At 38.7% G+C, this 27328-nt stretch overlaps 2 protein-coding genes across 4 annotated transcripts in view; one reads left to right on the top strand and one right to left on the bottom strand.

Annotated features, from left to right (window-relative positions):
- Positions 1 to 22252, top strand: part of FGF10 (fibroblast growth factor 10) — a 255163-nt gene extending 232911 nt beyond the window's left edge. Inside the window, exon 4 of the transcript XR_007630574.1 lies at positions 22241 to 22252. The gene's annotated coding sequence lies outside the window, so the exon portion shown is untranslated. The remainder of the gene's footprint in view (positions 1 to 22240) is intronic.
- NNT (nicotinamide nucleotide transhydrogenase) overlaps positions 1 to 27269 on the bottom strand; it is a 42759-nt gene extending 15490 nt beyond the window's left edge. The window contains exons 1-17 of one of the 3 annotated variants that reach the window (XM_050329496.1): positions 27179 to 27269; positions 26205 to 26396; positions 19280 to 19509; positions 17945 to 18162; positions 16434 to 16521; positions 15747 to 15835; positions 14509 to 14696; positions 13654 to 13787; positions 11743 to 11934; positions 10386 to 10539; positions 9341 to 9502; positions 8450 to 8560; positions 7557 to 7702; positions 6634 to 6829; positions 5806 to 6039; positions 3764 to 3924; positions 2679 to 2858 (exon numbers count right to left, since the gene is read on the bottom strand). In XM_050329496.1, the coding sequence (XP_050185453.1) occupies positions 2679 to 2858; positions 3764 to 3924; positions 5806 to 6039; positions 6634 to 6829; positions 7557 to 7702; positions 8450 to 8560; positions 9341 to 9502; positions 10386 to 10539; positions 11743 to 11934; positions 13654 to 13787; positions 14509 to 14696; positions 15747 to 15835; positions 16434 to 16521; positions 17945 to 18162; positions 19280 to 19509; positions 26205 to 26352 (2631 nt within the window). In that variant the 5' untranslated portion in view covers positions 26353 to 26396; positions 27179 to 27269. Of the gene's footprint in view, positions 1 to 2678; positions 2859 to 3763; positions 3925 to 5805; positions 6040 to 6633; positions 6830 to 7556; positions 7703 to 8449; positions 8561 to 9340; positions 9503 to 10385; positions 10540 to 11742; positions 11935 to 13653; positions 13788 to 14508; positions 14697 to 15746; positions 15836 to 16433; positions 16522 to 17944; positions 18163 to 19279; positions 19510 to 21729; positions 23716 to 26204; positions 26397 to 27178 lie in introns of those variants that run through there. The other 2 variants (XM_050329497.1, XM_050329498.1) reach the window with 2 other exon arrangements.
- Positions 27270 to 27328: the final 59 nt, after the last annotated feature.

The raw sequence follows: 27328 nt of genomic DNA, 5'->3' as shown, positions 1-27328 counted from the left end.
CAAACACCTGATCCCGAAGAACTCCAAGTGCTTCCACTGTGCCCACAGAAACTACGCAGGTAGCACAGGTGATGGGCCAGCCCACAATTTATAAGACTAACACTGTTTGTCCCTTCTCTTACTCTGTTTCATTCTCCCAGTTAATGGTTACTCTTCAACCTCAAGCTTCTTCCCCATCCCTGAGCATAGTGATTCTAACGCTACAGTTGCAATCATCAAGTATTTCCTATGGGGAAAAACGAGGGAGAAGGATATCCTAATACAACCAACTGTTCTGAACAAGATGCGTTGGTATTTTAAGAGTCACAACTCACAGGATGAGTGAACAGTATAGGCCTTTGCTATCTAAAGTGAAATTCTTTGTCCTTAACTCAGCCTACTAATAGGTACAGGAGCCCCTGCTGGTCTAGCGGTAAGGGCGTGGCGCTGTCACCTCCGAGGCCCGGGTTCGATTCCCGGTCAGGGACACTCCCTGGGCAGATGGAGCTCGTTAACCCTGTAAAGGCAACCCACCTACGTCCTGAGGACCTCGCTGCCACCGTCCAAGCTCGCTTGGCCCTGGCAGATGAACCTTAGGATTAAAGGGTGGGCTCAGTTCCACGCACACTGTGTCTCACCTAAAAAATCCAATGCGCAGGCTGGAAGGTGTAAAGACCTTCCCCGGATCTTCGCTCGTGAAGACTGGCCATTATTATTAATAGGTACAAAAGAAGGATAGGTGGAAAATCAAGCAGATATGAGTGTAAAAACTCAGTGGTTATCGGAATACATACTGGCCAATTTTATCAGCTGAAGTTTTAAGAGATTAGCTGGACAGACTTTGTATGACTAAACTACAGTTTCATCGCAAGAAGTAACCGACATTGTTGTAAAAATAAGGTTTCAGCCATTAAGATGTTTCCACAAATAACTTCTCACTTGTACTAGATAAGTTTCAATAAATATACTGGTTTTGATGGAAGTCATATTAAAGGGTGTGGGAGTGGGAAAAAAGAACAAAAAAGGGAGGGAAAAACTGCTGCTTCATTAGCACAGCTTGCAACACCTAAAGCAGAGTTTGCTGGAACCCTTGAGCATTTTTTTCTCTTGAAATGCAGCTTCAAGACAATGATACTGAAACCCCTGATAGTAACAATGCTTTTAAAAGAAATAATTTCCATTAAAGGAAGTAAAGCAGAAATGAAAAATGCTGGGCCACCAAGTGCAGAAATTATACAAAATAATTTTCATTTTACTGGTTGATGAACTTTAATTGTCTAAGCTTATATAAAGCAGCTTAAGATTTTTAGAATACTACCTCAAAAGCTAAACTTCCTGAAATATTCCTGAGAAATATTTAGAGGAAAGATACTCTGTCACTGCATAACTATTTTGCTAACTACTCCTCCAGACTTCCTATTTATCTGGATTCCTCCAACCAACTCTGCAAGTATTTCAAAAGTCTCTTGTGAGTGCTAAGAAGGGCTAGCAACAAAATAAATTTTAAAAGTAAGCAGATGGTAAAAGAAAAATGAAGGTATAGATAGACTCTGCCTACTGGTAAATACATATCAAACAATTCATATTTTCACTAAGATTTCGCAGGAATTCGATTTTTAAAGGACATAGTTTTCATACCTGTGTTACCAATAAGCGTCATCTCTCTACTGATATGGACTAAAATCCTGAATGTATACAAAGAAATACAAGCCACAAAATCTCATTTCTTTTTGATAAGCAGACAGAAAACGTTCAAGAAAGAACAAGATTCTTTGACATTTATACCTGGACTTGTTCATTTGAGCTCACCTTCAAGAAGCTGAACAAAAATGCCTTTTCAAACTTCTCTGAAATTGCTCCTCAAGAAAGATGAAAACTAATGATACTAAACATTCCTAACTTGTTAACAACACTATTTATCAGCTGAGATGAAGTAAATGATGATGGCCAGCGCTAACCATAGGGAAACATCAGACAGGAGAACAGCAACAGCGATCATACAAGAACACAGGAGCAGAAGTAAAACAGGATTACACAACAGAGAATCATGAGTTTGGCAGCTGTTGCACTGTAAACAGTTTTTTTAAATCACTACCTTTACATCTTTGAAAACAAGATTCTATACAAATGTTGCAGAGAAAAGGAGGTCATTACTAATAACGCAATATGATTTACACACAGAGTTGAAGTTCAAGTTTGCTGACATAGACACTGGCACAGCAGTGAACTCCTGCAAGCCTGCTGCCACCCCGTGGTACTTCAAAGTAGCTGCTATGAAGAAAGTAGCACACTTTGTGCACTCCAAAAAACAAACTGTAAATTACTGTCTAATCAAACAGCTTTTTAAAGGAACACACTGTACACTACAGGAGATACTAAGTATTTATCTTAAATTTAACAGAACTGCAGAGGTATATGAAGAGAAAAAAACAGTTGAGCACAAGTAATCATACTTGTTTAAGCCCAGATTCAAATCCTCAATGCCCAAGTAAATACAAAGGCTGTCATCAGTTTTGAGTTATGCGTCTCTCTAAACGAAAGAAAGACCACTGAAATCTAGTCCAACAGTTTCAATCAAGAATTTTCTAGTTTGTAAAGCCCTAACAGTTTGAGATGTAGTGGCTTATCTTCCTAGAAAACATGTTGAATAAGGTTTTTCATTAATCAGCAAACAAGCAGAGTTTCTGTTGACTTCTTACCACACACATGATGTAAGAGAGTATGGCCCCAGAGGAGCCAATGAGTGCACCAACAATGGTCAGCAAGTTGTTGTTCAGTAGAAAGCCCTCAGCACACAAAGCCCATCCAGAATAACTGTTCAGGACAGTAATAACTACAGGCATGTCGGCACCTCCAATAGCTGCTGTTAAAGTGACACCCTGGAAAAGAATAGAAAATACTTCTATGACTAAAGAGAAAAATGCGGAGGAGGTAGTCTGCTTGCAGCAATGAAATACAAATATAGAAGCATAGAGCAGTTTGTGTTGGAAGATATCTTAAAGATCACCCCGTTCCAACTCTCTTGCCTTGGGCAGGGATGTCATCCACTAGATTATGTTGCTCAAGGCATCCAACCCAGCCTTGTACACTTCCAGGAATGGGGCATCCACAAACCTTCTAGGCAAGTACCAACTTACTTAATGACCTAATCAAGTGTTTTCAGTGTAGGTACACTTGTTCAAGTTGTGGCCTGAGAGAGTATTTCCTTTTGAGAGAGTATAGAAAGGTGCTCCACTGTCCTCATCCTGTGCTTAATCACATATTTTTACTTGCAAAAATATCCTACCAGCTCCCTGGAATTGTTTATAGTGTTAAAGGATTCATATTGAGCAGTCTTTGCAAGATTCAGTTTACAGAATGGTAATATTCAGGGTAAATTGTGCAACACTGGTGTGCACCACTGTGAGTGAATGGAAAAAGTTACACGTGGGGATAATCTTAATAAGTTATTATGAAAAACTGTGGATTCAGAGTTCTTTCAAGTATTTTAAGCAATTATTTCCCAAAAAGTCTCCTAAAACATAATTTTGTCGTACAGAATGCTTCATAAATCAATTGCTGCAAAAAGTAATTATATACATACACGCCTGTTCCCTTGAACAGTTCTGGTTTACTGCTAGATTTAGGCAAGTCAGTTGCTACTTGCTGCTGCAAGTTACCACGCAGGCAGGCACTACGCCAACTGTGGCTCAGGAGGGTACATTATAATCCTTAAGAGGAAACTTGCAAAGCTGGAGAACAAACTGCTTGTTTAATTTGTTTCACCTACAATTTCTCAACTTACCATGATGGCTGAGAGCGCTGACACAGAACCTAGGCAAGTAATTCCTGTAGTGTAACTGGGATCCATCATGTACGGAATCATTCCGCCAATGCTGGCAGCCAGCAATCCCGCATTTAATGCATGTCGACCAGGCAAGAGCAGAGGGGCAGAATTCAGGATACCTGCAATAAAATGCATATTCAGAGACTGACATGTACATTCGGGAGAGCCTGGTTCTTGTCTTCAGAGAAGGCTGAGCAACTCAGTAAAAGAAAAATTAAAAAGAGAAAAAGGGAGGGGCAGAAGATAAAACAAGTTGGTTGAGGCTGAGACCTTGTCATGACTCAGAATTGCAAAACATTCAACTCACTCCAGATTTTCAAATATTCCTGCTTAGACTCAGTTTATTTCCTTATTTCACTAAAGTGCTCCAGAATAGTAATAAAAATCTCTGCTGTTCTTGAAAAGCCTTTTTATTTTTCCTTCAAAAATGTTCTTTCATTTTGATCCCAAGTCTTGGCATGTTGTATAAGATACATTGTTGTAGGAAGCTTTTAACTGGAACTTCTAGACAGATACAATCTCAGCCTCTCAAAAGTTGTGTGCTTAGAAAAATATGACTACATAGATAACAACAAATACAAAACATTCCTGCTTTCAAATGCTTTAATTTCACCACTACCTTCAGTTACACAGACCTCCCAAGCTTCCCACACTGGCAGAGACTTGAGGAGAAAAGGGGGCTCACTATTTGTGTGAGTTGGTTTAAAAAGACAATCACATATTTATTCTCATACTAGGCTCTTTTTTTTTCCAAACAGCATAGCAAAGAGTAGAAATAATGCAAGTTTCTCAGTAATTACTTGCATCAGAAGTAACAGAGTATCTCGTTTAAATTTAGCTGAATTCAGGGGAAGAAGGAACTGATGGTCTCAGGACTGGGGTCAAAGTGTGTGACCTACGACCTCTTCCACAGTACACAAACAGTAGTTCAATAGTACAGGTAAGCCTAGTATTTCATATAATGATGATATGACTATGCAAGGGGGGGAAAATAAACAGGAAGTGGGCTGAAGCAGACAATGAAGTTCACTGGGGATGGGCACACAAATCACAAGAGGGGGTAGGATGAAGGGAGAAAAAAATATAACTGAGAAGAAGGGAATAACTACTTAGAAACACAAACTACCGAGAAATACTTCAAAAGATTATTAGAGATGACAGCTTTCCATCCATATCATGCTTCCTCCTTCAATGGCTGGTCTCATAAACACTGAAGAAAGCAAACAGATGTTTCCCAAAGGAACTACTGTAAAGCTAACAACAAAACAGGTAATAGGAAGCTCTTAGCTTAAAGTTCTTCATAAAGGTATTACCTGAGTCTCTCAAAAGCTGTATACTTACAAAACCAAAAATAAATGCAATAAGGAACCTTCATGTGCATAAGAATCAGGAATTAGCAACTACTGAACTTACAAAGCGTATTTACTAAAACAGTAAGAGGTATGAAGCATAGAGGTGTCACAGGAGATAAACAGACAGTGAACTGGATGATTTAAAGTGAGGCAGCCTCAACCAATCCTGCAAGTTGCCCACCTGAACAAAGCCTGCAGTGTTAAGAACAAAATCCTATACCTATTAGCAGTGCTCACTGAATCCTGTAACACCAGGGTTTCAATTAACATGTCTGTTCAGTAACACAAAGCTGTGATCATAAAAGTTCAATACAATTAATGTGAGAAAAGGCATCAGGTAGTGTCTGAGCAATACTAAAGCAACACTTATTTCTAGAAAAGATGAATTGAGGGAAGTTTACATGACTACATAACGAATAGTAGTAATATGCCTAATCACTGAGGAGATCCTTTCACAAAATAACTGTACACAAATTAACTATAATTAAAAACAAAAAAGTATGCTCATTAGAATTAAACATATAAACCTTTACCTAATGCAAAATAAAGTCATCCTTTCTAATTACATAGCAGTCTGAAGGCAGAGCTAAATCCCGAGGGGAGGGGGGGACCTTTAACAAATACATAATTCTGAATAGAAGGTCTCACCTTGCAGTTTTCCATATGCAACAAGGGAGCCACTGAAAGTCACCCCACCAATGTACGTGCCAAGATAGGCCACAATCTTAGTGAGGTTTGCAGCTGGATCAGTAGCAAAGTGAGGATACTCGATCATGTATTCTGCTACACAGGTGAGCACAGCAGCCAGACCAACCAAACTGTGGAAAGCAGCCACCAGCTGAGGCAGATCTGTGATCTGGATGCGTTTAGCAATTGTCAGACCTATGGAAAGTTGAAAACAGAAGGGAAGTCTTACAAAACACAACCAATCTGTTCAACTGGAAATTAATGCAGCATGGTTCAATGTGCAGTGAATACACACACACAACACTGTTCCAACTAGAAAACTGCTATGGCATTGAACTGAAGGCTGCACATGTGTACATGGGGGCATCAGGAAAAACAGAAGATTACAGCATATCATGTTCTTAGAAGCATCACTAAATATTGAGAAATTTAATGATTTCTGTGACAAAAGCACAGTGTGAAAAAGGCAATTTGAAGTATTCAGTCAGGAACTGAACACAAGTATGAAGCTGGGCAATCTCATTCACCTCTGGACACCCCGTTCCCCTAATACAGATGATGTGTTCCTGATTTTCCACCAGTCTCCCATTCTTTACCAGAGTCTGAAGCATTAAAAAAAGCCCTGGAAGTTTGTTTTTTCTGTTCCTGTATTTGCAAAATAATAGTGCACAAGCTACAAATGTAAGCTAGTCAATTCACCTGCAAGCTATACAGTATTTTATGTATATACAGCTTGCACAAATGCATGCACAGAACATAGATTGCTAGTTCACAGAATCACATACATACCTATGGTACCACCAAGTGCCATTGCACCTGACATCTGTGCCAACAATTCAGGTGAAGGATTAAGGCTTCCAAGAGTTGCTGCTAAACCTCCTGAAACACCTATCATACCCAAAGCATTTCCAAGACGAGCTGTTCCTTGAGTAGACAGACCAGCCAGGGCACCAACACAGCATAGTCCTGACCCCAGATACATCATCTTTAAAATAAGAATACCATCAATACAAAGCAGTGACAAATTGCATCACTATTAAAAATATTTCTGATTATTACATAACAGGGCTGATTTTTCCAGAATGTGTTTTAAGTCACAGTTCTTAAATGAAGTCAAAACTCCTGACTGTGAAAAACTGTTCTTCATGTTGTGATTTTGGCCAGTTAAAATGTGATATTGATAAAACTTTTCTCACAGTTTACAACCTTTGTTTATCTGCAGCATGAATAGGAGAGTCAAACTTATTTTCCTCATCAGTTCAGAAGCAAGTTTTTCCCTAGTACAAATCCAAAGCTAAAAGGTCCCGTTCATCACAGGAATAGTTTAAAATTTGCTAATGCCATATTTGAACTGATAGTTCAGATAGTTCTGAACTATCTGCAATAGTATAGCTAGCAGAACTAGGGCAGTGATCATTCCCCTGCACTCAGTACCGGTGAGGCCACAGCTCAAATTTAGGAAAACAGCCCAATAAATAAAAGTACCTGTTGCTTTACACAAAAACAAACAGCAACAACTGTTGCAACTTTTTAAAATCTGCAGATTCATCATCTGGAGTATGATTGCCAACTTAAAGATAATAAGCTTCTGACTGGCCTTGTGGAAATATGAAGCTGATGAAAAGATTATGGATTATGTATTTACTCCTCAACAGCATGGGCACGACATTAAAGTGAACAGTGGGCTAAGAACCATAAAGTCACCTTCTCACCTGTTCAATACTGTAGCCACCACTGAGAGCTGCTGCATAGCCTCCTACAAATACACCACCAGGAAGCAGGTACAAGTAGTTGTACTCAGGAGGATCTGTGGGACGTTTGAACATATCCAGCATTCTCTGTGTGACTAAAAATCCACCTGGCCAAAGTAAAGGAACAACCTTAAGAAAAATAAAATCTGAAACTAAGCATATGCCAAAACGTAAGAGAAATATGTAGTAAAACCATATGACCACGCATTTTAGCAACTGACACCAATAAAGCCTCTGCAGAGCTAACCTAGAAAACCACACGGAAACAAAGGTGCGATCAGGGTTCGATCCTGTTGCCTCTTAGCCTGTGGAAGAAATTCAAAAGACGAGGAGGACTTGCTCTGGCTCTATACTCTACACTGACTATAGGATACAACTTGGTTTATAACTGTATCCTTTTCTCTATCTAATCTAGAAAAAGCAGTATTCATAAGACACATTGCTCACTTTCCTATCTTTTTTATTATTGAAGCTGAGACTTCTGAAGCTCGAACAAGAATTTTGTTCTATGCCATTAAGACATATTTCAAGTAGGAAAATGATTACAAGTACAAATCCATTACCATCTTGGGATATACACGAAAATATATAATACAATCATCACCCAAATTTACTGTAAAGGAAACATGCACATTTAAATATTTCCCTAAAAAAAGGTTACTCTACAGAGTATGTCAACCAGATACAATAACTAATATGAAAATTGGAAGGGTGGTGTCTTTACATTGAAGAATGCTCTCAGATCCTATTCCCAGATTTTTATTTCTGGAATCTATACAATTAAAGAGCTAAAAAAATTATAAAATTATACAAGTGCTTGAAGTTACTCTCAGGAGAAAACCTAACATTCTTACCTGCAATATTGACTGAAGATATAAAGGCTGAAAGCACTGCTAAACCTTGAGAAGTGTTTTCAGGAAGATAGTGTCCTCCCATCAATACCAGCCCACCAACTGCAGTTAGACCTATTGAAAAGAAAAGAAGTGTTACTGAACCTTAAAAGGCTCTATACATTTTCAACAGTCAAACAAATATCAACCAACTCAAATTTTGACCCCTACTCTATACATTACTCTTTGAGGAAAGACTATCATGGTTTTTTTCAGCAATACAAACACATTCCAAAAGAAAAGAAAATAGTGTATGAATGTAGTTTTAAAGAACAGTGCCTGAAGCAGAGTTAGTCTATAAGTGCTTTTTCAATAAAAGAAATTTTGCTTTTAATAACCAAAGTAAATCAGATTTGTGACCTGCCACACACAGATATATAAAATCCTACCCATTATGAGTTATGAGTCTTATTGGTAATTCAGGAATTTTTTCTTTTTCCCTGTCTCTCAAAACACATAGTTAGAGGTTAAGAATAAAAGAATGCAAAAAATATGAGAGATAAGTTATTTTCAAGGCAACGTTCTGCAGAGATGGGAGGAATGATGTGTTCTATGAAAGCAGACTGCAGCACTCCAAGTAAAACAAACTTTAACATAAACAGGCCATGAGTAAAAAATTACTTATGAGAATTAAAACTACACAGCAGCACATTTGCCCTTCTTTTGAAACGTCATACTCTCAGAAAGACTATGTTTCAGGTGACCTTGCTATTTAGGAAAGTAAACTTAATTAAGAAGTACAAGGCTCTTTGGCATTCAAAAAAGGCCTATCAGCAGACTTTTGTCTAAAGTTCAAGTAAAAGGAGCTGTGCCTAGATCAAATAGAAAATAAGCAGCTGTGTGACAGCTACTCACCTGAGATAGCATTAGTCACCGACATGAGTGGAGAGTGCAGAGCAGGAGTCACACCCCACACTGTGTGGTACCCCACTATTCCAGCCAGGCCAAATGTTGTCACCATCTGAGTGAAAGCAGCATTCGGTGCCACAATGCCCAGTCCTAACATACCAGCTAAACCTAGGAGAAAAGCACATGAAAACTCTGTAACTTTTCAATGATTCCTTACATTTAAACTGTATACAACAGGAGTCCAATAGTCACATAAAAGCAAAATGGAGTTCTGTGCATGGATTTGTTTCAAGATCAGGTGGATCACCTTCTTGAAACACAAAGTTCTTTCGGTGCTACTGTTTCTTTTACAATAGAAAACAAAGCCATAAACAGATTTCACATCTATTTGTTATGCATGCACACACCACAGCAAAGATACATTTCTATACAAACACTAAATCCCGTCCTCTCCTGTTTATAGAAAAAATGTAGAAGAGTCACAATCATATTGAGATACTACTTGGAACATATCAAAGCATATGTATGAAAAACAGAGATTAAAATTAAGAATACTCAATTCATGAATTACCTCACATTGAAGTTCTGATGCACTGAGAGTACGAAATTACACAGAGACAGTATTCTTTTGTCAAGACAATGGTCCTATTCCTAGTATTTCAGTAAGACTGTGAGCATTTAACTCTCACCCAATACAGTAAAATTTGAAGAAAGCAATGCTATTGAACTGATTCTGCTGCAAAGTATGGGAACAGTCCCTGGTAGGAGTCCTTCAGAACTTGAAGCATTTTACTGATATTTAAATAGAGCCAAACATACATAAATGCACACCACATGAGTCAGCACTTGTTGAAATGTTAATATTTTTGGTTAAATTTCTACAGTTTTGGTTTCCCTCTTAAAAGCAATTATTATACTATACTGATTTTGCACTGGGATACACCAGACAATCAGCTGCACTACCAAATAGTTATTAAATTGAATGTGTTAAATTATGAGTCACTTTAGAAGTATTAGCCAAGTGAGTTCTCCAGCTCTGGAAGTTGCCTACCTGCTGTGTACACAGATGCACTAGTCATAGTCTTTCTGAAAGGCGTAATAGTAGCTGCTTTTTCCGCTTCCAGCTCTGCTACAGTCTTCTGCTTCACAGGTGCTCCTTGAGGAATATTATTTGGTGGAGGTGCTGGGAAAATGATCTTGCCATCCTAACAAGAAATATTTACAGTTATGCCTAACATGGTAGACACTTTGTAGTTAGCGAAGCCTTTTCTTCTTAATAATGCAAAGTTCACGTTAAGTTCTAACATCCTACAGCCATACCACAGGAATTTCTTCCTTTTCTGCATCAGTACAAGTCTGTAAAATATGCTATAGGTCTGAATTGAATCAGAGCCTATCCAGACCAAGCATAATGTCTCATATTTTTTGCTGTTCTCCAGGTATCCAGAGAGGGAACTGTGGAGCTGTCAGTCTCAAGTTGTATACACCACAACAGTGGTCTGGGAGAGCTGAAGTCAGTGCAAGTCTCCTCAAGTATCATAAAGTATTGGCCACATTAGGCACCAAAACTCAACTGAAATTAATACCTCTTACCTAAATTGGTTGATTCCCTGAGTTTGTATTTTATTATTTCCTAATAAAGCTTAAAGTATCCTGTATATTCTAGTTTCACCAATTTTTTCTGAAGTTACTGTTACTATAAAAGAAAAATGTATTTAAAAAAAAATAAAAAATAAAGGAAGAATGTTTTTCTAGTCCTGTAGAAAAGTCTCAAATATGTTTTAAATATTATGCTTTTATCACATGAATACAATAAACTTTATCTTTTTGTTATTTTTCAACAGTAGACAAATTAGGTATTTGTTTAATCTTAATAAGAAGACAAGGTAAAGAGGTTTCCCACAACAAAAAGGGACAGAGGAATGCTCAGCTGAATAAACACACAATTATACACACTCACACTCTAATCAAGCCACCTCTGAAATCTGTTGGCATGCAGTATGTTCAAATGCATTTAGAAGAGACAGTAATATAATAATAATAATGGCCAGTCTTCACGAGTGAAGATCCGGGGAAGGTCTTTCCACCTTCCAGCCTGCGCATTGGATTTTTTAGGTGAGACACAGTGTGCGCGGAACTGAGCCCACCCTTTAATCCTAAGGTTCATCTGCCGGGGCCAAGCGAGCTTGGACGGTGGCAGCGAGGTCCTCAGGACGTAGGTGGGTTGCCTTTAAGGGCTAACGAGCTCCACCTGCCCGGGAGTGGCCCTGACCGGGAATCGAACCCGGGTCTCGGCGGTGACAGCGCCGCGCCTTTACCACTAGACCACCAGGGGCTCCAGAAGAGACAGTAGTGATAAAGGTTAAAGATGTACTTACAAATTAAGAGGAGAATATTTACGGGCTTACCTTCATTACTACAGTTCCTCTAATAACATGATCCAGAGTCCCGTAATCAAATTCATCTTTTGGATCAAAGTAGAAGTTCTCTTTGTCAGGACTAATAGCCTTTAGAAGTTTGATAATATTATTGGAATACAGGGTACTGGCCTGAGTAGCCATCCTGCTGGGCAGATCTGTGTAGCCAATGTGTGTAACACCCTGAAAAAAAATCCAAGTAAAATAATAAGGATTTGTGCAATCTCTGAAAGAGCATCATCTTTTCCAGTATATCCTTCTGGAAATACATATTCCAACTCTTGCACTTATTTATGCTTATAACCCCACCTAAAACTGCTACCTGCAGTTCTGACATTATTAAGTCAGGGGAGGATTACACACAACGTTTACAAAATCCAACATGATTCTGTACACCAACACCTTAAACACTATTAGCAACTGGCTCTTCCTACACAAAGCGGAAGGCACATTAGTGCAAGAGCTTGTCTTCTCCTATAATCCTACCATGCTCTCAGAACTTAACTTCTTTAAGCAATCAACAGATTATCCTGCCTAATGCTTGGTATCTTCTCTGTTTTTCTGGAAGGCAAGCACAGAAGCCAACTTTCTATAGGCCAGTAGAGTGAAGACAGCTTTCTCAGAGCTAGTCAGCTCTGCCAGTAGTATGTCTGGGTTCCTGTGTATGTAAAAGTGTTACATTATATATCCTCACTGTTTAAAGAACAAATGAGAGTGCACCTGGCTCTCAGGCTTTTGGGAGGAAGGGGAAGCTGAGACTGGCATACACTCATAAGTGTTCAGGCAGGCTTGTGTTAGAACACTGCTACCACAACTTACAGTTAAGATCCATGCAAGCTTCCAGAACTCTGCCTTCTTAATGCAGTGCTCTGGCATAATCCTAATACTTCTGCATTGCTGCCATTTTCCATAGTACAGTGCCAGTACACTAAATCCAGGGGTAATTCCCCGACTAAAAGCACCCCATATAAACTCTTCGTGGAAGTATGTGCTTACTTGTCTTCTATGTTCTCTAGTTTCAGGTTATAACCAATGACGTCAAAAGCCCTAGAAAGCCACAAAGTCAAATGCAACACATGAGTCTTTGATATATACACACACACAGCGCCCTGCTTTTGTTCATGACAACCATGGCAGCAACGTCCTAAAGGCTTCATAAATAACGGCACTGTGTCCTTGCAATACCAAACAACAACCTTGGAAATCTGCTACCAGATTTTTATAATTGCTAGTAGATTTCTCATAAGTACCTAAAATAAAACCCAAAAAGCAGAAAAACAAGTTCTCAACCGAACCAGTAAACACCGGAACAAAACCAAAGTAGTTCAGTGCGGAGCCAAACTGCTTCCTTTCATGAATCAATTTATAGTACACCTAGTTTGGGTTACAAGTACTTTGGATAGTCTACAGGAGACACACGTTCTTGAAGCTAAAGACATACAAAGCCAGCACCCTTCTGAAGCTGAAACTGTACTGAACTAAGCCACAGACTTCATACTGAAGTAAACACCAACATAATCTAAACCTGCTTGGCTTACCTATGGCAGGGATTGTCAGCCTTCAGTCGTAGGAGATGATAAGCAAGTCAAAGAACCTATTCCTACTATTGTCTCTTTTAGGTCAAACCACACCTTCAACTCAGCAGAGGCAAACTACTGGACTTGGAAATCTAAGTACCAAGAATTCCATAACATCCATTAACAAGCAAATTAACACAATACAAAGATATTTGTTTCTTTTAAATATTCAAATTCATATACATGTTACAGTGACCAAATGCAAATATACAGAATTTCTTCAGCCCAAAACAGCAAAATCAGCTACTCCTTTTCAGAATACAGTTTACAAAACACAATGTGAGTTCAGGTAAACTGAAAATGACCTGCGGATTAAAATGCTTACCTTATGAACATACATTTCTCCAGGCTTTGTAGTCTCAATATTTCCCCCCGCTTCTGCAGCTAAATCCACAACAACTGAACCCTCTTTCATTGATTCAATCATGTCTTTCTTAAACAAGATAGGAGCTTTTTTACCTGACAAGATAAAACATAGCAAGTTAAAAACAAAATACAGCTTGTATCTCTTGAGCTCAGGAGATTACTTCTCCCTTCTCCCTATATCATTTTTGTAATCAAAATTTTCAAGTAATTGGTAGCTAGGATAAAATATCACAGAAAGTTTGTTAAGACAGAGAGAAGAGATGCTAGAATATCCTGCTCCAAAGTGTATAAAAAAGTTATGCACGGGCAGTCTACCAAAGCTGCTAGCAAGTCCAACTTTGATAACATCTAATCTTACAATTCAAGTCTTAATCAAAAAAATGCCTCATCAGAAGTTATTGAAATAGGGATACTGCGCAATGCAAAGCACTGAATTCTGAGCTCTACCTTACTACATTTCAATTGCAAAGACAGCATCATTTCAATCAGACTTGTTTTAGTGCAGAAACTGTAGAGCAGAAGCAGCAGTGATACAGAAGGTATGCAAGAGAATTATATATTCTTACTTTATTATGATCTACTCCTTGTTTAACAAGAAAAACATGATGGTATTGAGTCAAACACTGAAACTATACAAAACCAAAAGTTTTTAAAAGAGGCACACACTTTAAAACTGGGTATTTATCACAGAAGGGTGGAAGTTAATGCTCACATAGATAAAATTCACTAACCCTGCACTGCAGGTGCAGTTCCAAAATATGCCAACTTACTGACTTGGATAAATAAAAATTAGCATTTTACACATAAAACATACCTGGAATAAGTGCTGTAGTGATGATAATATCAACATCTTGGCATTGTTTGGCAAAAAGTTTCATTTCAGCTTCAATAAATTCTTTTGACATCTCTTTAGCATAACCACCTTGTCCCTCTCCAGATTCCTTTAAGTCTACTTCCAAAGGCTCAGCACCAAGAGACTTGAACTGTTCCAAAGCTGCAGCTCTAGAAAAAGAAAATTGTAGAAGAGGAAGCCACTACTTTAAAAATACACCATGACTTCACCAGTGTTTTTAGTAGTAGTCTTCAGAGAAGATATATAACTTATTCCAGGATTGAGGAGACTACAACTGAAGTCCTCAACTTTCTGTATTTAGTGAAAAAAGTAATTTGCATCACTAATTTTAGGTTCCAGACAGACTTGGACAAGAAATGAAGGCAGCCTACGTTTCCTGTACAGTCAGCAGAGTTGCTCCAAGAAAAGCCTCAAAGCGGAGCGTTTAACTGATGAGTACCTCTGCACACGCATTTCTCTTGCCATGACCAGGTAAATCCACAGCCCAAACTTAGGTGTCTAAGATGGGTAATAAATATACAACCTGTGGTGCTGTCTTTAAACTGTGAAATGGGAAATAAGTCTAGTAAGTCTTATTTTCACAGGGAAAATTGCTGGGGTGGACGTGTTTCAAGCTGGATTCTTTAAGTTATTCTGTAATTTATTTTGCATCCCATGACATCACAGTAAATACTCAGAATAAATATCAGTGTTAGGTAACACACAGAGAACTTGACAGAAACATTCTTGCATCTCAATATAAAAGTATATAGGGTTCTCAAGTAGGGAATTTAAAAGATCTGAAAAGTTTTAGAGTGATTTTGGTCATGTTTTTATGAAAAATAACCTCTTTCCAGTTTCTTTCAAGGTATATGCAGATTTTCTGAGAAACTAGAGTGTTTTTTTCATATTGCACATAATAAATCTTAATTTTCATTCTTTCAAATTAGATACAGCTAAGTAGCATTAGATGCCATTCCTACATAAAGCATAAGTACATAATTTTAATGCAAATACTGTATTAAGCATGTAAAAATTTGATACAAGAAGGCTGTTTAATAGAAAAGAACTAATGAAGCTGTAGCTATAAGAAAAACATTTTTGCTCTCTAATTTTCCTTGTCTATTGCTCTACAAAATGGCAGTACAATTTCAGTGCAATACAGCCACAAACAACTTAAAACTAATTTCAGATTGTTATTACTATTTTCACACACCTACCTAGTATCAAATCCACGAACCACTGCACCCATAGATTTTGCTGCTCCTGCAGAAGCTAGGCCAGCAACTCCTCCTCCAATGATCAAAACCTAGAATGATAAATCTCATTAAGCAGCCATTTAAACAAGGTACCTTAGGACACAGAAAACAAAATTACTTTGGCAAAGCTGTCCCATAAACTAACAGTTTAAAAGCTGTAACTCCTAATTTCACATATCTAAGAGCCAACTCATCTGTGGTTAACAGTTTATATAAGTAAGTAGCGGTATTCTCCTTGATTTATCTTCCTTTTTTTATTCCCTTCTCTAATTCTACTTGCATTTCTCTTCAACCCAGTATCAGGTAAACCTTTCCACTGCACCTTTCAACGCCCCAGAAATCCCAATATCTCTGACTTTTCTTAACTGTTTTCTTTCCTTTCCCCATTTTGAAAAAAGATAAATCCACCTACTAGCTAATCTGATGTTTAAAACTAAGCAAACATAAAATAAAACTCAAACTGTTCTATTATTCCCAAAACAAGTTAACTACGATTAAGATGCAAACAAAAACTGGTGTGAGATTAACTATAGCAGTTTCTAAAGCCTCTGGAACTAACTTCAAAGTAGAAAAAAAATAACAGTTTCAGCAATGGTTACCTAAGCTCAGGAACTCATATTCTTTTGCCATGTGTTTAATTGCACATACCTTTGCTGGAGGAACTTTACCAGCAGCTGTGATTTGACCCGTGAAAAATCGACCAAAGTGATTTGCTGCCAGTACCACAGCCTTGTAACTGTCAATTAAGGACGAACACATATCAGTATTTTCCCAAGGTTCGGTAAAATTCCATTCATGACATCAATCAAAAGGATAAACATTTGACCATAGCATGTGTAGGATAAAGCAACCTTAAAATTTTATTACTGAGCACAAGTTTAATAGTTTTTGTTCATATTTCTTGCCTTTTTTTTTTTTCTTTTAATGCATTTTCAGACATAATTTTTGGATGGTAGTATACTGGATGTCTGCAATTATTCACTCTTTCAAATAAAATTTTACTCGAAAAATGCATGCCTAACTTGCCAAAAGTTAACTCTGTGGTCTTTGTAACTACCTTAAAAGGCTGTAACCTGAGGCCTGTTACAGAGGGAAACACAAACAAGTAATTGCGAAACCCTGAGTAGTTCTGCAGTAAGCTCACTTAGAGTAAGCACACATTCAGAAAAGATACTCTAACCTTAACTTTTGCAGAGCTGTATGACTTAGGACAAATAGCTTAACCTTGTTATTCCATTTGCCATATCCAAGAATAGGTGGTTAGACACCAAGTTAACACCAGAACAGCTATCTGAAAATTAACATTAATATGGAAATGTCTTTTCTTAATAAAAGTGCACATTTTCTTGCACTTTTACAAGAGTTTTGTGGTTCAACAGCCCTGTTCCACCTTTTTTCCTGCCTATAGAATAGGCATATGGAGGTCTGTATGCCACAAAATTAGTTCACCTATGGAATACAGCCTGCAGATTTTATACCTTTAAATGCATTATGAATGTCTATATTTTATAAAAATAAAACGAAATTAAAACTGAGAGAAGTAACTAAACATGTATGTGGATGTACACTGCTTGTGTGCACAAAATCTGGAAGCCTTCTCAAAGGCTTATTATGCCTCACAGACATCATCTAAGTCAAAAAAAAAAGAACCAAATAACCAGTTTGACAACATTTTAAATCACTCCAGTACCTAAATGCTAGTTGTAAAGCATGAAGATATGGGACATCGGAAGATATGGGCATATCTTTTGTTTGTATCATCTGCCATGGCAACTGCACTCATACTGAGTGTTTGGGTTAGTTAGCTCCTCTCAACATCAGATCCTACCAACAGAGGATCCTACCAACCTATGTTCAGGATGACTTAACGATATCTTAATTGCTGTGATTCAGCTCAGATCAAAAAGGCACTAGACAAAAAAGTAGGGGAATTAGAATTGCCTTCAGTTTGTTTATTTTTTTTTTAACCCTGGTTCTGATTTGCTGCCAAGCTGACCATAAGAAACTTTTGTAGTTTGGCACCTCCGACAGTACCATCCTCCTTGAAACTGCTGCATGAAAATAGAGATGCAGAATTGTTTTAGATATACCGAATATCAAAGCACATGATTTTTAATCCAGCTATACTTAGTGAAGCTGAAAAAGAAAAAAAACCATACCCAGCAATGTTGGCCATGGAGCTAAGTGCATCATATCCCTGAGCAATGGTGACCCGTGGAACCTGATCCATAGCCAAGACAGTAGCTTTTTTTTCTGCTAGTTTTTTCAGGAGGTCTGGATTTTGTGCTGGGTAGATAAAACTAATCAGGGTCGCCGCCGTCTTAAAAAGATCTGCCTCATGTACACCTAGAGCCGAGTTGTATACAGGAGCCCTCACCTGAAGAAAGAAGTTTCCAAGTCAGTCAGAGGAAAGAAACCAGAACACACCCCACTGCCTTTCTCCCAGCCTGCAGTCTGTCCATTCCCGTCCATGAAGTACAGAAGGAAGCAAGTATATCAAAGGCTGTTTATACAACTGAACTGAGTAACTGCCCTTCTTAATTGCAGGGTACATACTGGAATTAGTTCTAGGTGGATTGGTGACAGGGCAGTAATTGTCACCTCAGAAAGATCTGATGGCTTTTAACCAGCAGCCACTGCCTTTTCTAACAGACAGCTAACCTCAAAGCCACCATTTTTTAGCAAAATGGTGACTCAATAGATATGACAATTAAGCTCTACAAGCTAAGAATCACTAATCAGGTGGCAATGCATGACTATATACAGGGAATTTCAAGCCAGATGTCCAGCAGATAGTCATCTCCACCTACGTTCACTTAAGTTTCTCATTTTTCTTCAAAGAGAAACCTCCTTAAAAGGGTTGTTCACAAAGCAGCTCACAGAAATTCTACTTTTAGTCCTGATGTGTAACTTCAAACAGAGCAACTACGGGAAGCCTCAACATTAAATTTAAGGTCTTTTTGGTTTTTTCCTTCAGGACTCTGCACAACCTAAAACCTCTCAAATAACTTCACTTTTAGCAGTTTTCCCAAATTAGCTGTAACTCACCTAGTGACAAATACTTTGATACACACTGAGTTGTGGAACTGAAGAAGTTAGAAACCTGTATCTTCAGAATTCCAAGCAACTATCTAAAGAGTAACTTATGTGTTACTAAATTTGGAGGAAAGATGTCTTAGAGCAGGGATTTTACCTGATTTGAGTCTGCTTTAGAGTACTTCATTCTAGAAAACACAAGTACGAAGTAGCTAAAAATCTGCTAAGAAATTATCCCAAATTTCTTCAACACTATCATTGACTAGTTTTTTTAATGCAGGTGCAACACCTGAGCTATTTAAAAAAAAAAAAAAACAACACCAAAACTGAATCAGAACTCAGAACAGAAAATATCAAAGGACCTTACTTACTCAACTCTCAGCAGACTATTACAAAGAAATGACCTATAGGTTTCTCCTAAAAGAATGTAATAGGAAATGCATTAATAAAGCAATTACTTTCACAATCAAATCCGAAGCCAGGACTTCCTTGGTCCCCTGGATCTTTGCTCCAACTTCTCTGTAATGGTCATCAGAAAATTTGGAAGCTTCTCCAGCACCAGATTCCACCACAACACTGAAGCCTTGTTTAACCAAGGCTTGAACTCCAGCTGGTGACAGAGCCACTCTCTTCTCATTCTCAAATATCTCCTTGGGGACACCAACAGTCAGCTGTTTATACGGAATTCCTGTAAGAGTGACAGATAAGACAAAATTAGTTGTACTAAAGACTAAGTAACTGATATTAAAGGCACTCTTCAATGTTGTACAGACACATGCAGACATGTCACAGTTAGCAATTCTCCCTCCTAAAGAAAGAGGAAGCAGAATGCTATTTTCTAGGAACGCAGTTCACATTTCCTTAAATTGCATCATCTTCCTAGAGATACTTGTTCTCTCAGCAAACCAGCAGGTCAGCACAATCAGCCACACAAGCAGCAACAAGTGTTTGATGCAGTTCATAATCATCAGAGTTTACACAGTTCTCATTGTATAACTGGTATTCGGATTTACACAATACCTGGTGTTCTGGTGATAACACATTCTGCCTCAGGAGAGGATTTAAATCCCTCTCTAGCCACTTCCACTTTATTGTGAAGAAATAAACAAATGAGATTGAACAGTGGAACTACATCTTAACTGAACGTGGGTTTAGTGTCTATCAAATTACAGTTGTCTTAAATGACTATTAATGAATGTAACATACGTACCACAAAGTACATTGACAGGCACAACTACATCAATGAGGTACTCTAAAAGTTGCCACAGAAATGAAAAATGTGAATTCAGAAGTAGTTGAAGAATAATGGAATATCCATCTACTATCTTCTTCAACAGTACTTCTCTTCAATATTATCTCCTTGTCTTAATTTGTTCAAAGTTCCACTAAGTAACACCAGGAAAACTGCTGAAGCCAAAATTTATCAATTTTAGCTGATGTTTTCAAATGACAAACATCTAACTTTGTTTATGTACAATTTGTGGGCTTCCAATCTAATGCCTAGGAGTTAAATTTCTCTGATCCAAACAAGTATTTAAATGTATTATTTATAAATGCACAGGCTCAAGCAGAGTGCCCATATATCAAACTACTGCACTGCTTCAATTATACCGACAGCATGCAGCGCAATACAGGCCCAATCCTGTGCCAGCTTTCACTGACATCTATCCAAAATTTAAACCTGGATTGTGACATGACTATGCAAGACATTTATACCACATATGTATTAATGAAATATAACTTGAGCTGTCTAAGCAGTCACTCATATTAATGATCAAGCAACAACAACAACAATAAAACCTACCAAAAAAACCTCAAACCAAAAAAAAGGGAGAAGGTGGATGAAAGGCTTGTTTTAAATTACAAATCTGCTTTTAAATTGTCCATGTATGCATTGTGCTATGAAAATTTGTACCAGACAAGTAGTATTTCAGGAAAGCCTCCTTTTTACTTTCAGACAGAAACAAGAAAAACAAAGCTAAAAACATACTACAAAACAAGAACTTTGAGGAACTAGGTTTAGATTTAAAAATATTAAAATAATTTATCCATTATATAAAACTTGGACTATATAGTGCTTAAAGTTGAAAATATGAAAATATTTTGATTAAAACTTTCAAGATACAATTAGCTTATAATGTTCTGAAAATACAGTACAGAATTGCTAAGAACTGGTACTTGAGTACCTACCTACACTTCTCAGTCTATTAACTCATTAAAAAAAAAAAATTGAACACATCAACAAGAAGACGAAATGCAAAATCACCAGACAAAGAAGGGAATTCTTTCTAATTACTGTGCCAAGTGTGGTTTTGTTAAGCCAGGGGAGGTGCAGGTTGGACATCAGGAAGAATTTCTTCACTGAAAGGTTGGTTAAGTGTTGGAATGGGTTGCCCAGGGATATGGTTGGGTCACCATCCCTGGAAGTGTTCAAGCAATGACAGGATGTGGCACTCAGTGCTATCGTTTAGCTAACAAGGTGGTGTTTGTTCAAAGGTTGGACTCAATCTTGGAGGTCTTTACCAACCTTAATGACTCTATGATTCTAGTTACTTTTACTTTTTTTTTAATTTTAGCTTTGTCTTTTAAATTTAACTAAAAAAATAGTAACAAATAGCTTGAAGACAGAAGTGTTTTGATATTTTATATGCTGGAGAACATTTAAAACATTTCAATTACAAGACAAAAATTAAATTAAGAAAAACATACATTAAAAGAACATAAAGTCACAACAGGAGCGAGAATGCACATCTAAAACAACAGACCCACAAAAGTAACAGTGCTTTGCAATTATTTGCTTCATCAGCAGACACCACATCTAAACATAACCGTGCAACTCAGGCCATACCTACCACAGCAGCACTAACCACTTGTCAGCTATGGAAACTGCTGCTGTCACTCAAATTACCCTTTGTCATTTGAAGGCACCTTTCTCCTCATCTCTTCTAATTACTACACAATAAAGTCCTGCTTCTGATTTTCACTAAACCATCTCGGTGGAAATGAACTCTCTTGTCTTTCAGAAGCAGGAATGAAACCTAGAAGATTGAAATTTATTAGGATAGCATAGACCAATTGTAATTTCAGAAAGGAAGTAGCTGTAGGGTAGCATAAAAGGCAAAAAAGCTTTTCAAGAAGCACTGAGAAATATTAAGAACTAGAGTTCTATCTTCCCTTTCTCCTTTCGGAAGTTTCTGTAGGACAGAAGTGCTGAGAGGGAGAAGGGGGGGCTGAAGGGGGAAAGGGAAGAGGGGAGGAGGTAGGGAAGACAGGAAAAAGTTAGGGCTGGGCAGAAGGGGGAGGATGGGAGAGAAGGAATAAATTATAGCACACAGGGAATAGAAAGATGACTGCAAATTTAAACACAGACACGACTAAAGCTTTTATTTTTCCCAAGCAAAAAAATTAATCTTAAAAAGGCTCAAATGACAATAGATACTTCTGATTTCTTTTTATTCACTTGTTTTTGTGTGGAGTACCAGAACAGAAGAGTAAATGGCTAGGAGGCACGGGACAGGAATATGCACTCACTAGACGTCAAACGTGTTTCCTCATTTCTCACTTCTTTCTTTCACATTGTTACATCTTGCACGAAATAAAAATAGGTACAACTTTTTCAGATAGAAAGTATTAGCACCTTATTTTGCAAGCAGAATAATCAGAGACCAATAGTGAGAACTATTCCCTCCTCCAATGCTTTGGGAAGATCAAACATACAAGTCTCATATGCCTCTCCCCTTCTTTTCTCCTCTGTCCCACTACCAAACTCAAAGCAAACAATTAATACAGAAGAAAATGAATACATAAGCAAACAGATGTCAGTTTGCCAGCCTCCTAGAGCAGGCATAGGACATTTTTCAAATAGATTACCCTGAGCTTTCACATCATTCATCACCAAAATGAAGCAGATGTTTACAAGTAAAAAAGATCTATGATAAAACTTCAGACAAGGTTTTGGGAGAAAAGGGTTAAAAAGCCAAAGACTGGTAAGGGGACTGTAAATTGCTCAAGTGACCTTGCAGCTGGAAATAACTCTTGGTAAGGCCTGTGTGAACAGAAGGCTGGTGATGATTTACTGGCACCTGTGCCTCCACTTGTGCTTCTCTGCCACAAGTTTGTGGTTGTCCCAGCTGCCTGTCTGTGCTGACACATACAACAGGGTATGACGAATAACATGTTTGGGAGAAGCTATACAATGAACAGAGATTTGGTTTGTTGTGCTCAGCAATTTCATTAAAGTCACTAGTTTTGAAAGGCTGAAATCTAGGTTCATAAACTTAGGATCTTGATTTAAGTTTTTATTTGGAGGAAGCACATCTGCTATCCTTGCCATGTGTTCAAAATTGCATGAGACTGTGAAGCTTCCAAGTTGCCTTTCTAATCCTTCATGTCAGATAAACTCTCTATGAACTGCTTTGAGTATGTTTTAGTGTCTTACTGCTTCATGGCATCAAGAACATTCTCCAAATACTGATTGATACACACATACCTGGAGCACTTCTTTGAGTCACATTAAGATTTTTAAGAAATTGTTCATGGGCATAGGAGATACACAGTACTTTTTTGATACAAAAAAATCAAAACCAATATAATTATGCTACTATCAGAAGTAGAATCATTCACAGGCCTTAGAAAGGAATATGCACTTCAATGAAATGCTTAGTATGCTTTATACATAGACTAGAATTTAGAAAAACTACTAAGAATTCACTATATCTCATCTCCTTACCATAATCTTGACTGTGTACTGAGGACAAATATGTCCTTACTTCAGGTAAACAAAACTATGAAAGTGATCTTCACCACGTAACTTCCATCTACAAGAATCCTAAAGATGATTCTAAGCTAAAACTATAGTGAAAAAATACAGGTTTTTAACCTCCTTAACACAATTTTGGGAAGTAGCCTGCAGCAAAATAGTATCAACAAATACTAGAGGCTGACTTAGAGAAAAGGAGAAGTTTTGACTATATGCCACATGTTCTGGGATGGAAGAAGAGGATATGTAACCCACCTATTGTTTATGTTTCTCTAATAACCTTTAAACAAACCATCTCACCTGTTCTGAAGATGAGGACATATTCCGAAGAACACCAATATGATGTTGGCAAAAGGAGAAAAAAAATGATACAAAAGATTAAACAAACACCTGGTCCCTCCTCTTACGGAAGCAAGGAATTACAAATTGCCTCTGTTTCTGAAGCATCTGGTACTAGTGACTGAGACAGGTTACACGAATAGGTGTTTACTCCCGTATCAAAATTCCTATGTTTCTAATAAACAAGTAGCAGCAAAATAAACAGCAGTAAGAAAGTTATCCATCCTCCAAGTTTACTTTTCAGATGACTCCATATCACCCCTCAAGCAGCTGTTACTCTTGTACATAACACAGTCTGGATGGAATGAAACCTAATCTGAGAGAAGGAAAACAATAACTACAGGCTTTAGAAGAATTACTGAGACACTAACCTTCTCAGAAAACTTAAGAGTTACAGTGATTTTACCAAGTGTTACTGCAATCAAAGATAATATCTGAAAGAATAAAACGTAGTTATTTTGTATGCTATTACATTTTGATTCTAGAGCACTTAAAATGTAAATATAAGCTGTAGTACTGCTACCACTATGTCATTCAATTACTGTTTAATCCTTGATTTGTCCTCTACTGAATAACAAATCACATGTTACCAAAATGAACTATGAGGACAGCTCAATTATCAACCAAAAAACTACCAAACTTGTAATTCTCCATATTAAACAACTGCATTTCATGAATACTACTAATCCTTAAATAAGGGCTTCCACACAACAGATATGAAGGGGCAGCCCTGAAAGTTAAACACATGACACTAATCAGAATTCTCCATCCTTCTAGAAAAATTTTTCAATCGTGATTCTTAAAAACAAGAAAATGCATACCCAGAGTAGCACACCAATTTCAGTAAAACTGAAGAGATTCTTCAGTTTCATGATCAAATTTGTGGTCAAAATCAAATAAAAAGATCGATTCCAAACTCAAACGACGACAAGGACACTTACCTGGGACATTTGAGAAAGAACTTTGAACCCAGTTTCCTAAGTGTCAGTTTACACTCCCAACCAAGGGACAATTTGCCATGCCAAAACTGACAGATGTCTCATTCAGACATTTAATATAGAAAAAAAAAAAAATCAGAGCATCACAAATCTATCAGATCAAATAAATTCAGATTTCACCGTGCCACTACGGTAAAAGGCCACATGACACAGATTATCAGGAGCCCTCAGAGTAAAGAAACTTCCTCTCCTGACATTTCTTCGGAATTTCCAAAGTCTTCAGTCACCAAGTTGAAAGGACCACAGAATGCACCACTTAATGTCAGTATTGCCAGAAGTTCTATGCATCACAGGCTTCTCAGTTATACATGCTAATTTTGTGTCCCATGTTTTCACAGCCAGACACTTCTGCTCCTAAACAGCACTACTTTCCTAATTCTCTGAAGTATCTAATGCAGTTACCTACTGTCTACATTTGAAAAACCAAGCATCATGTATGCAATTAGTCCAACTCTTCACATTAATCAGTTGCAGGCTAAGACCCTGTATCTGCACTGAAACAGGGTCTCTAAATTCCAAGGGAAGCATGACCCATGCAGGACTAATGGGCAAAAACAGCATTAAACCTGCATTATGTATTCTCCAGTCCTCCAAATGTAAGGCTACGTACAGCATAGAACAGAGGAAAAAATGGTAGTTCTGATGCTCGTACACCAGGCTCCTATGAGAAACTGAAAACAAGGATGGCCCCTTTCACGCTTCTTTTTCCATTGAAAATACCTGAACTGGTCCATTATCTGCTAAAATGGAAGTAGTGTAAATATACTCATAAATCCTACACACTATGATGCAGATCAAAAGTTTTTCAGAGTGGTACAATGTAAGAGTTTCCTGAACAAACTTAACAGATTTTTTTGGATGGGCTGATTATATCTACATATAGTCCTGCTTGCAAGATGTTCTCTTTGCGAGGTCTGTATTTTTTCTCACGTGCACACAAAAAGCTGCACCAGCAAAACTCCTAGGGAACTCAGGGCTTTTAACTAAGAGAAGCATTTGTTTAAATACTTCTCTCAAGCAAGGTAAGTATTAACAGGAGCTTGGACCTCCTAGCAATAAAAACTACATGGATCCAAAGTACTTTTAATAAACACAAACACGTTCTATGTAAGCCCTATAAAGCCAGTCTAAAAATGTGCTGCAACTGATTCAAGTATGCTGCTGACATGATTTCTATTTTAAGTCTTTTCTGTACTAATGCAGATCTGAAAGAAAAAAAAAAAGAAGAAACAATTTATATTCATGTTTTAAAATAAAAGATTATTTACAATAGTTTAATCAGTTTACCTGGCTTTGGAGCTGCCTGAGACCTGAGCACCTGCTGGGTTCTAAACGTGCGCAGACACATCTTCACAGAACACACCTTTGGTGGTAACACATTGCCAAAAACAGGAGCTGAGCACCCATTGACAGCAACGCGCAGGAGGCTCGCCATTGCTCCCAGACCTCACAGCAAATTCCTTGCCACGTATGGAATCCCTGTGGCACACGCAAAAACAAGGCGAAAGCTATTAATGGCCCTGGACAGAAGGTATGTAAACGCAGCGGCTTTAAGGCCAGCTGACTGCCAGTAGCCGCGACACAATCATTTCTTCCCACCTTTATCTTTCTGGCTAGAAAACAAAATCAACTTTTTGTAAGATATCTGTCAGATCAAGGTAACTGGCCTGGAGATCGCATTTCTGTGACTCCAGGCTGTTTCGTCTTTACACCGTTACCCCAAAAGAGGAACTGTGACACGTGAAAACCTGCCGCGCCCCAAGGAACCAAACAAACGCCTCCAATCCCTGTCAGAGCTCCCGCAGGGAGTCGCGGCGGGCGGGACAGCACGGCACGCACTCCGGGAGGACACGCAGGGCAGGGGGGCCGGGAAAGGGCTTCTCGCCCGGAGCCTCGCCGAGCGCCCGCGGAGCGGCCCCTTTCCAGCTATTTATAGTCCGAGTGACCTTCGGCGGGCGGCTCGTCCCCTGCCGTGCACCGTGTCCTTGTCCGCGGCAACGCCCGCAGCCGCCACATCCCGCTTCTCGTCCGGCAGCGCTCCCGGGGGCCCCTTCCCGCGCCACCTGCCTTCTCCACGCGTCCTCCCTCCCTTCCTCCCTCCCTTCCCCCGAGAATGGGACACCGTAGCCTTCCCCTCATCAGCGGCCGCCCCTCGTCCGCGACCAGAAAACGCGACGGTGCCGCGGCGGCCCCACACGACGCCGCGCACCGGTCCCGCCCGCGGCCCCGCACACGCACCGCCCGCGGCCCCGCACACGCACCGCCCGCGGCCCCGCACAACAGCGCTCACCAGCCCCGCGGAGCCGCCGAGCGGCTCTGACCGACCTTGGGGCGGGACGGGGGCGGATCCGAGCCCGCCAACCCGGAAGGACTGAGGGGGGTAAGGGGGTCGGAGCGGCCGCGTCACGCGG

Source organism: Myiozetetes cayanensis, unplaced genomic scaffold (genome assembly GCF_022539395.1).
Source record: "Myiozetetes cayanensis isolate MyiCay16 unplaced genomic scaffold, myiCay2020 scf4, whole genome shotgun sequence".
In the NCBI taxonomy this organism is placed as follows: Eukaryota; Metazoa; Chordata; class Aves; order Passeriformes; family Tyrannidae; genus Myiozetetes; species Myiozetetes cayanensis.
Note: the sequence above shows the minus strand (reverse complement) of the source record. Positions and strands in the feature narration are given on the sequence as shown.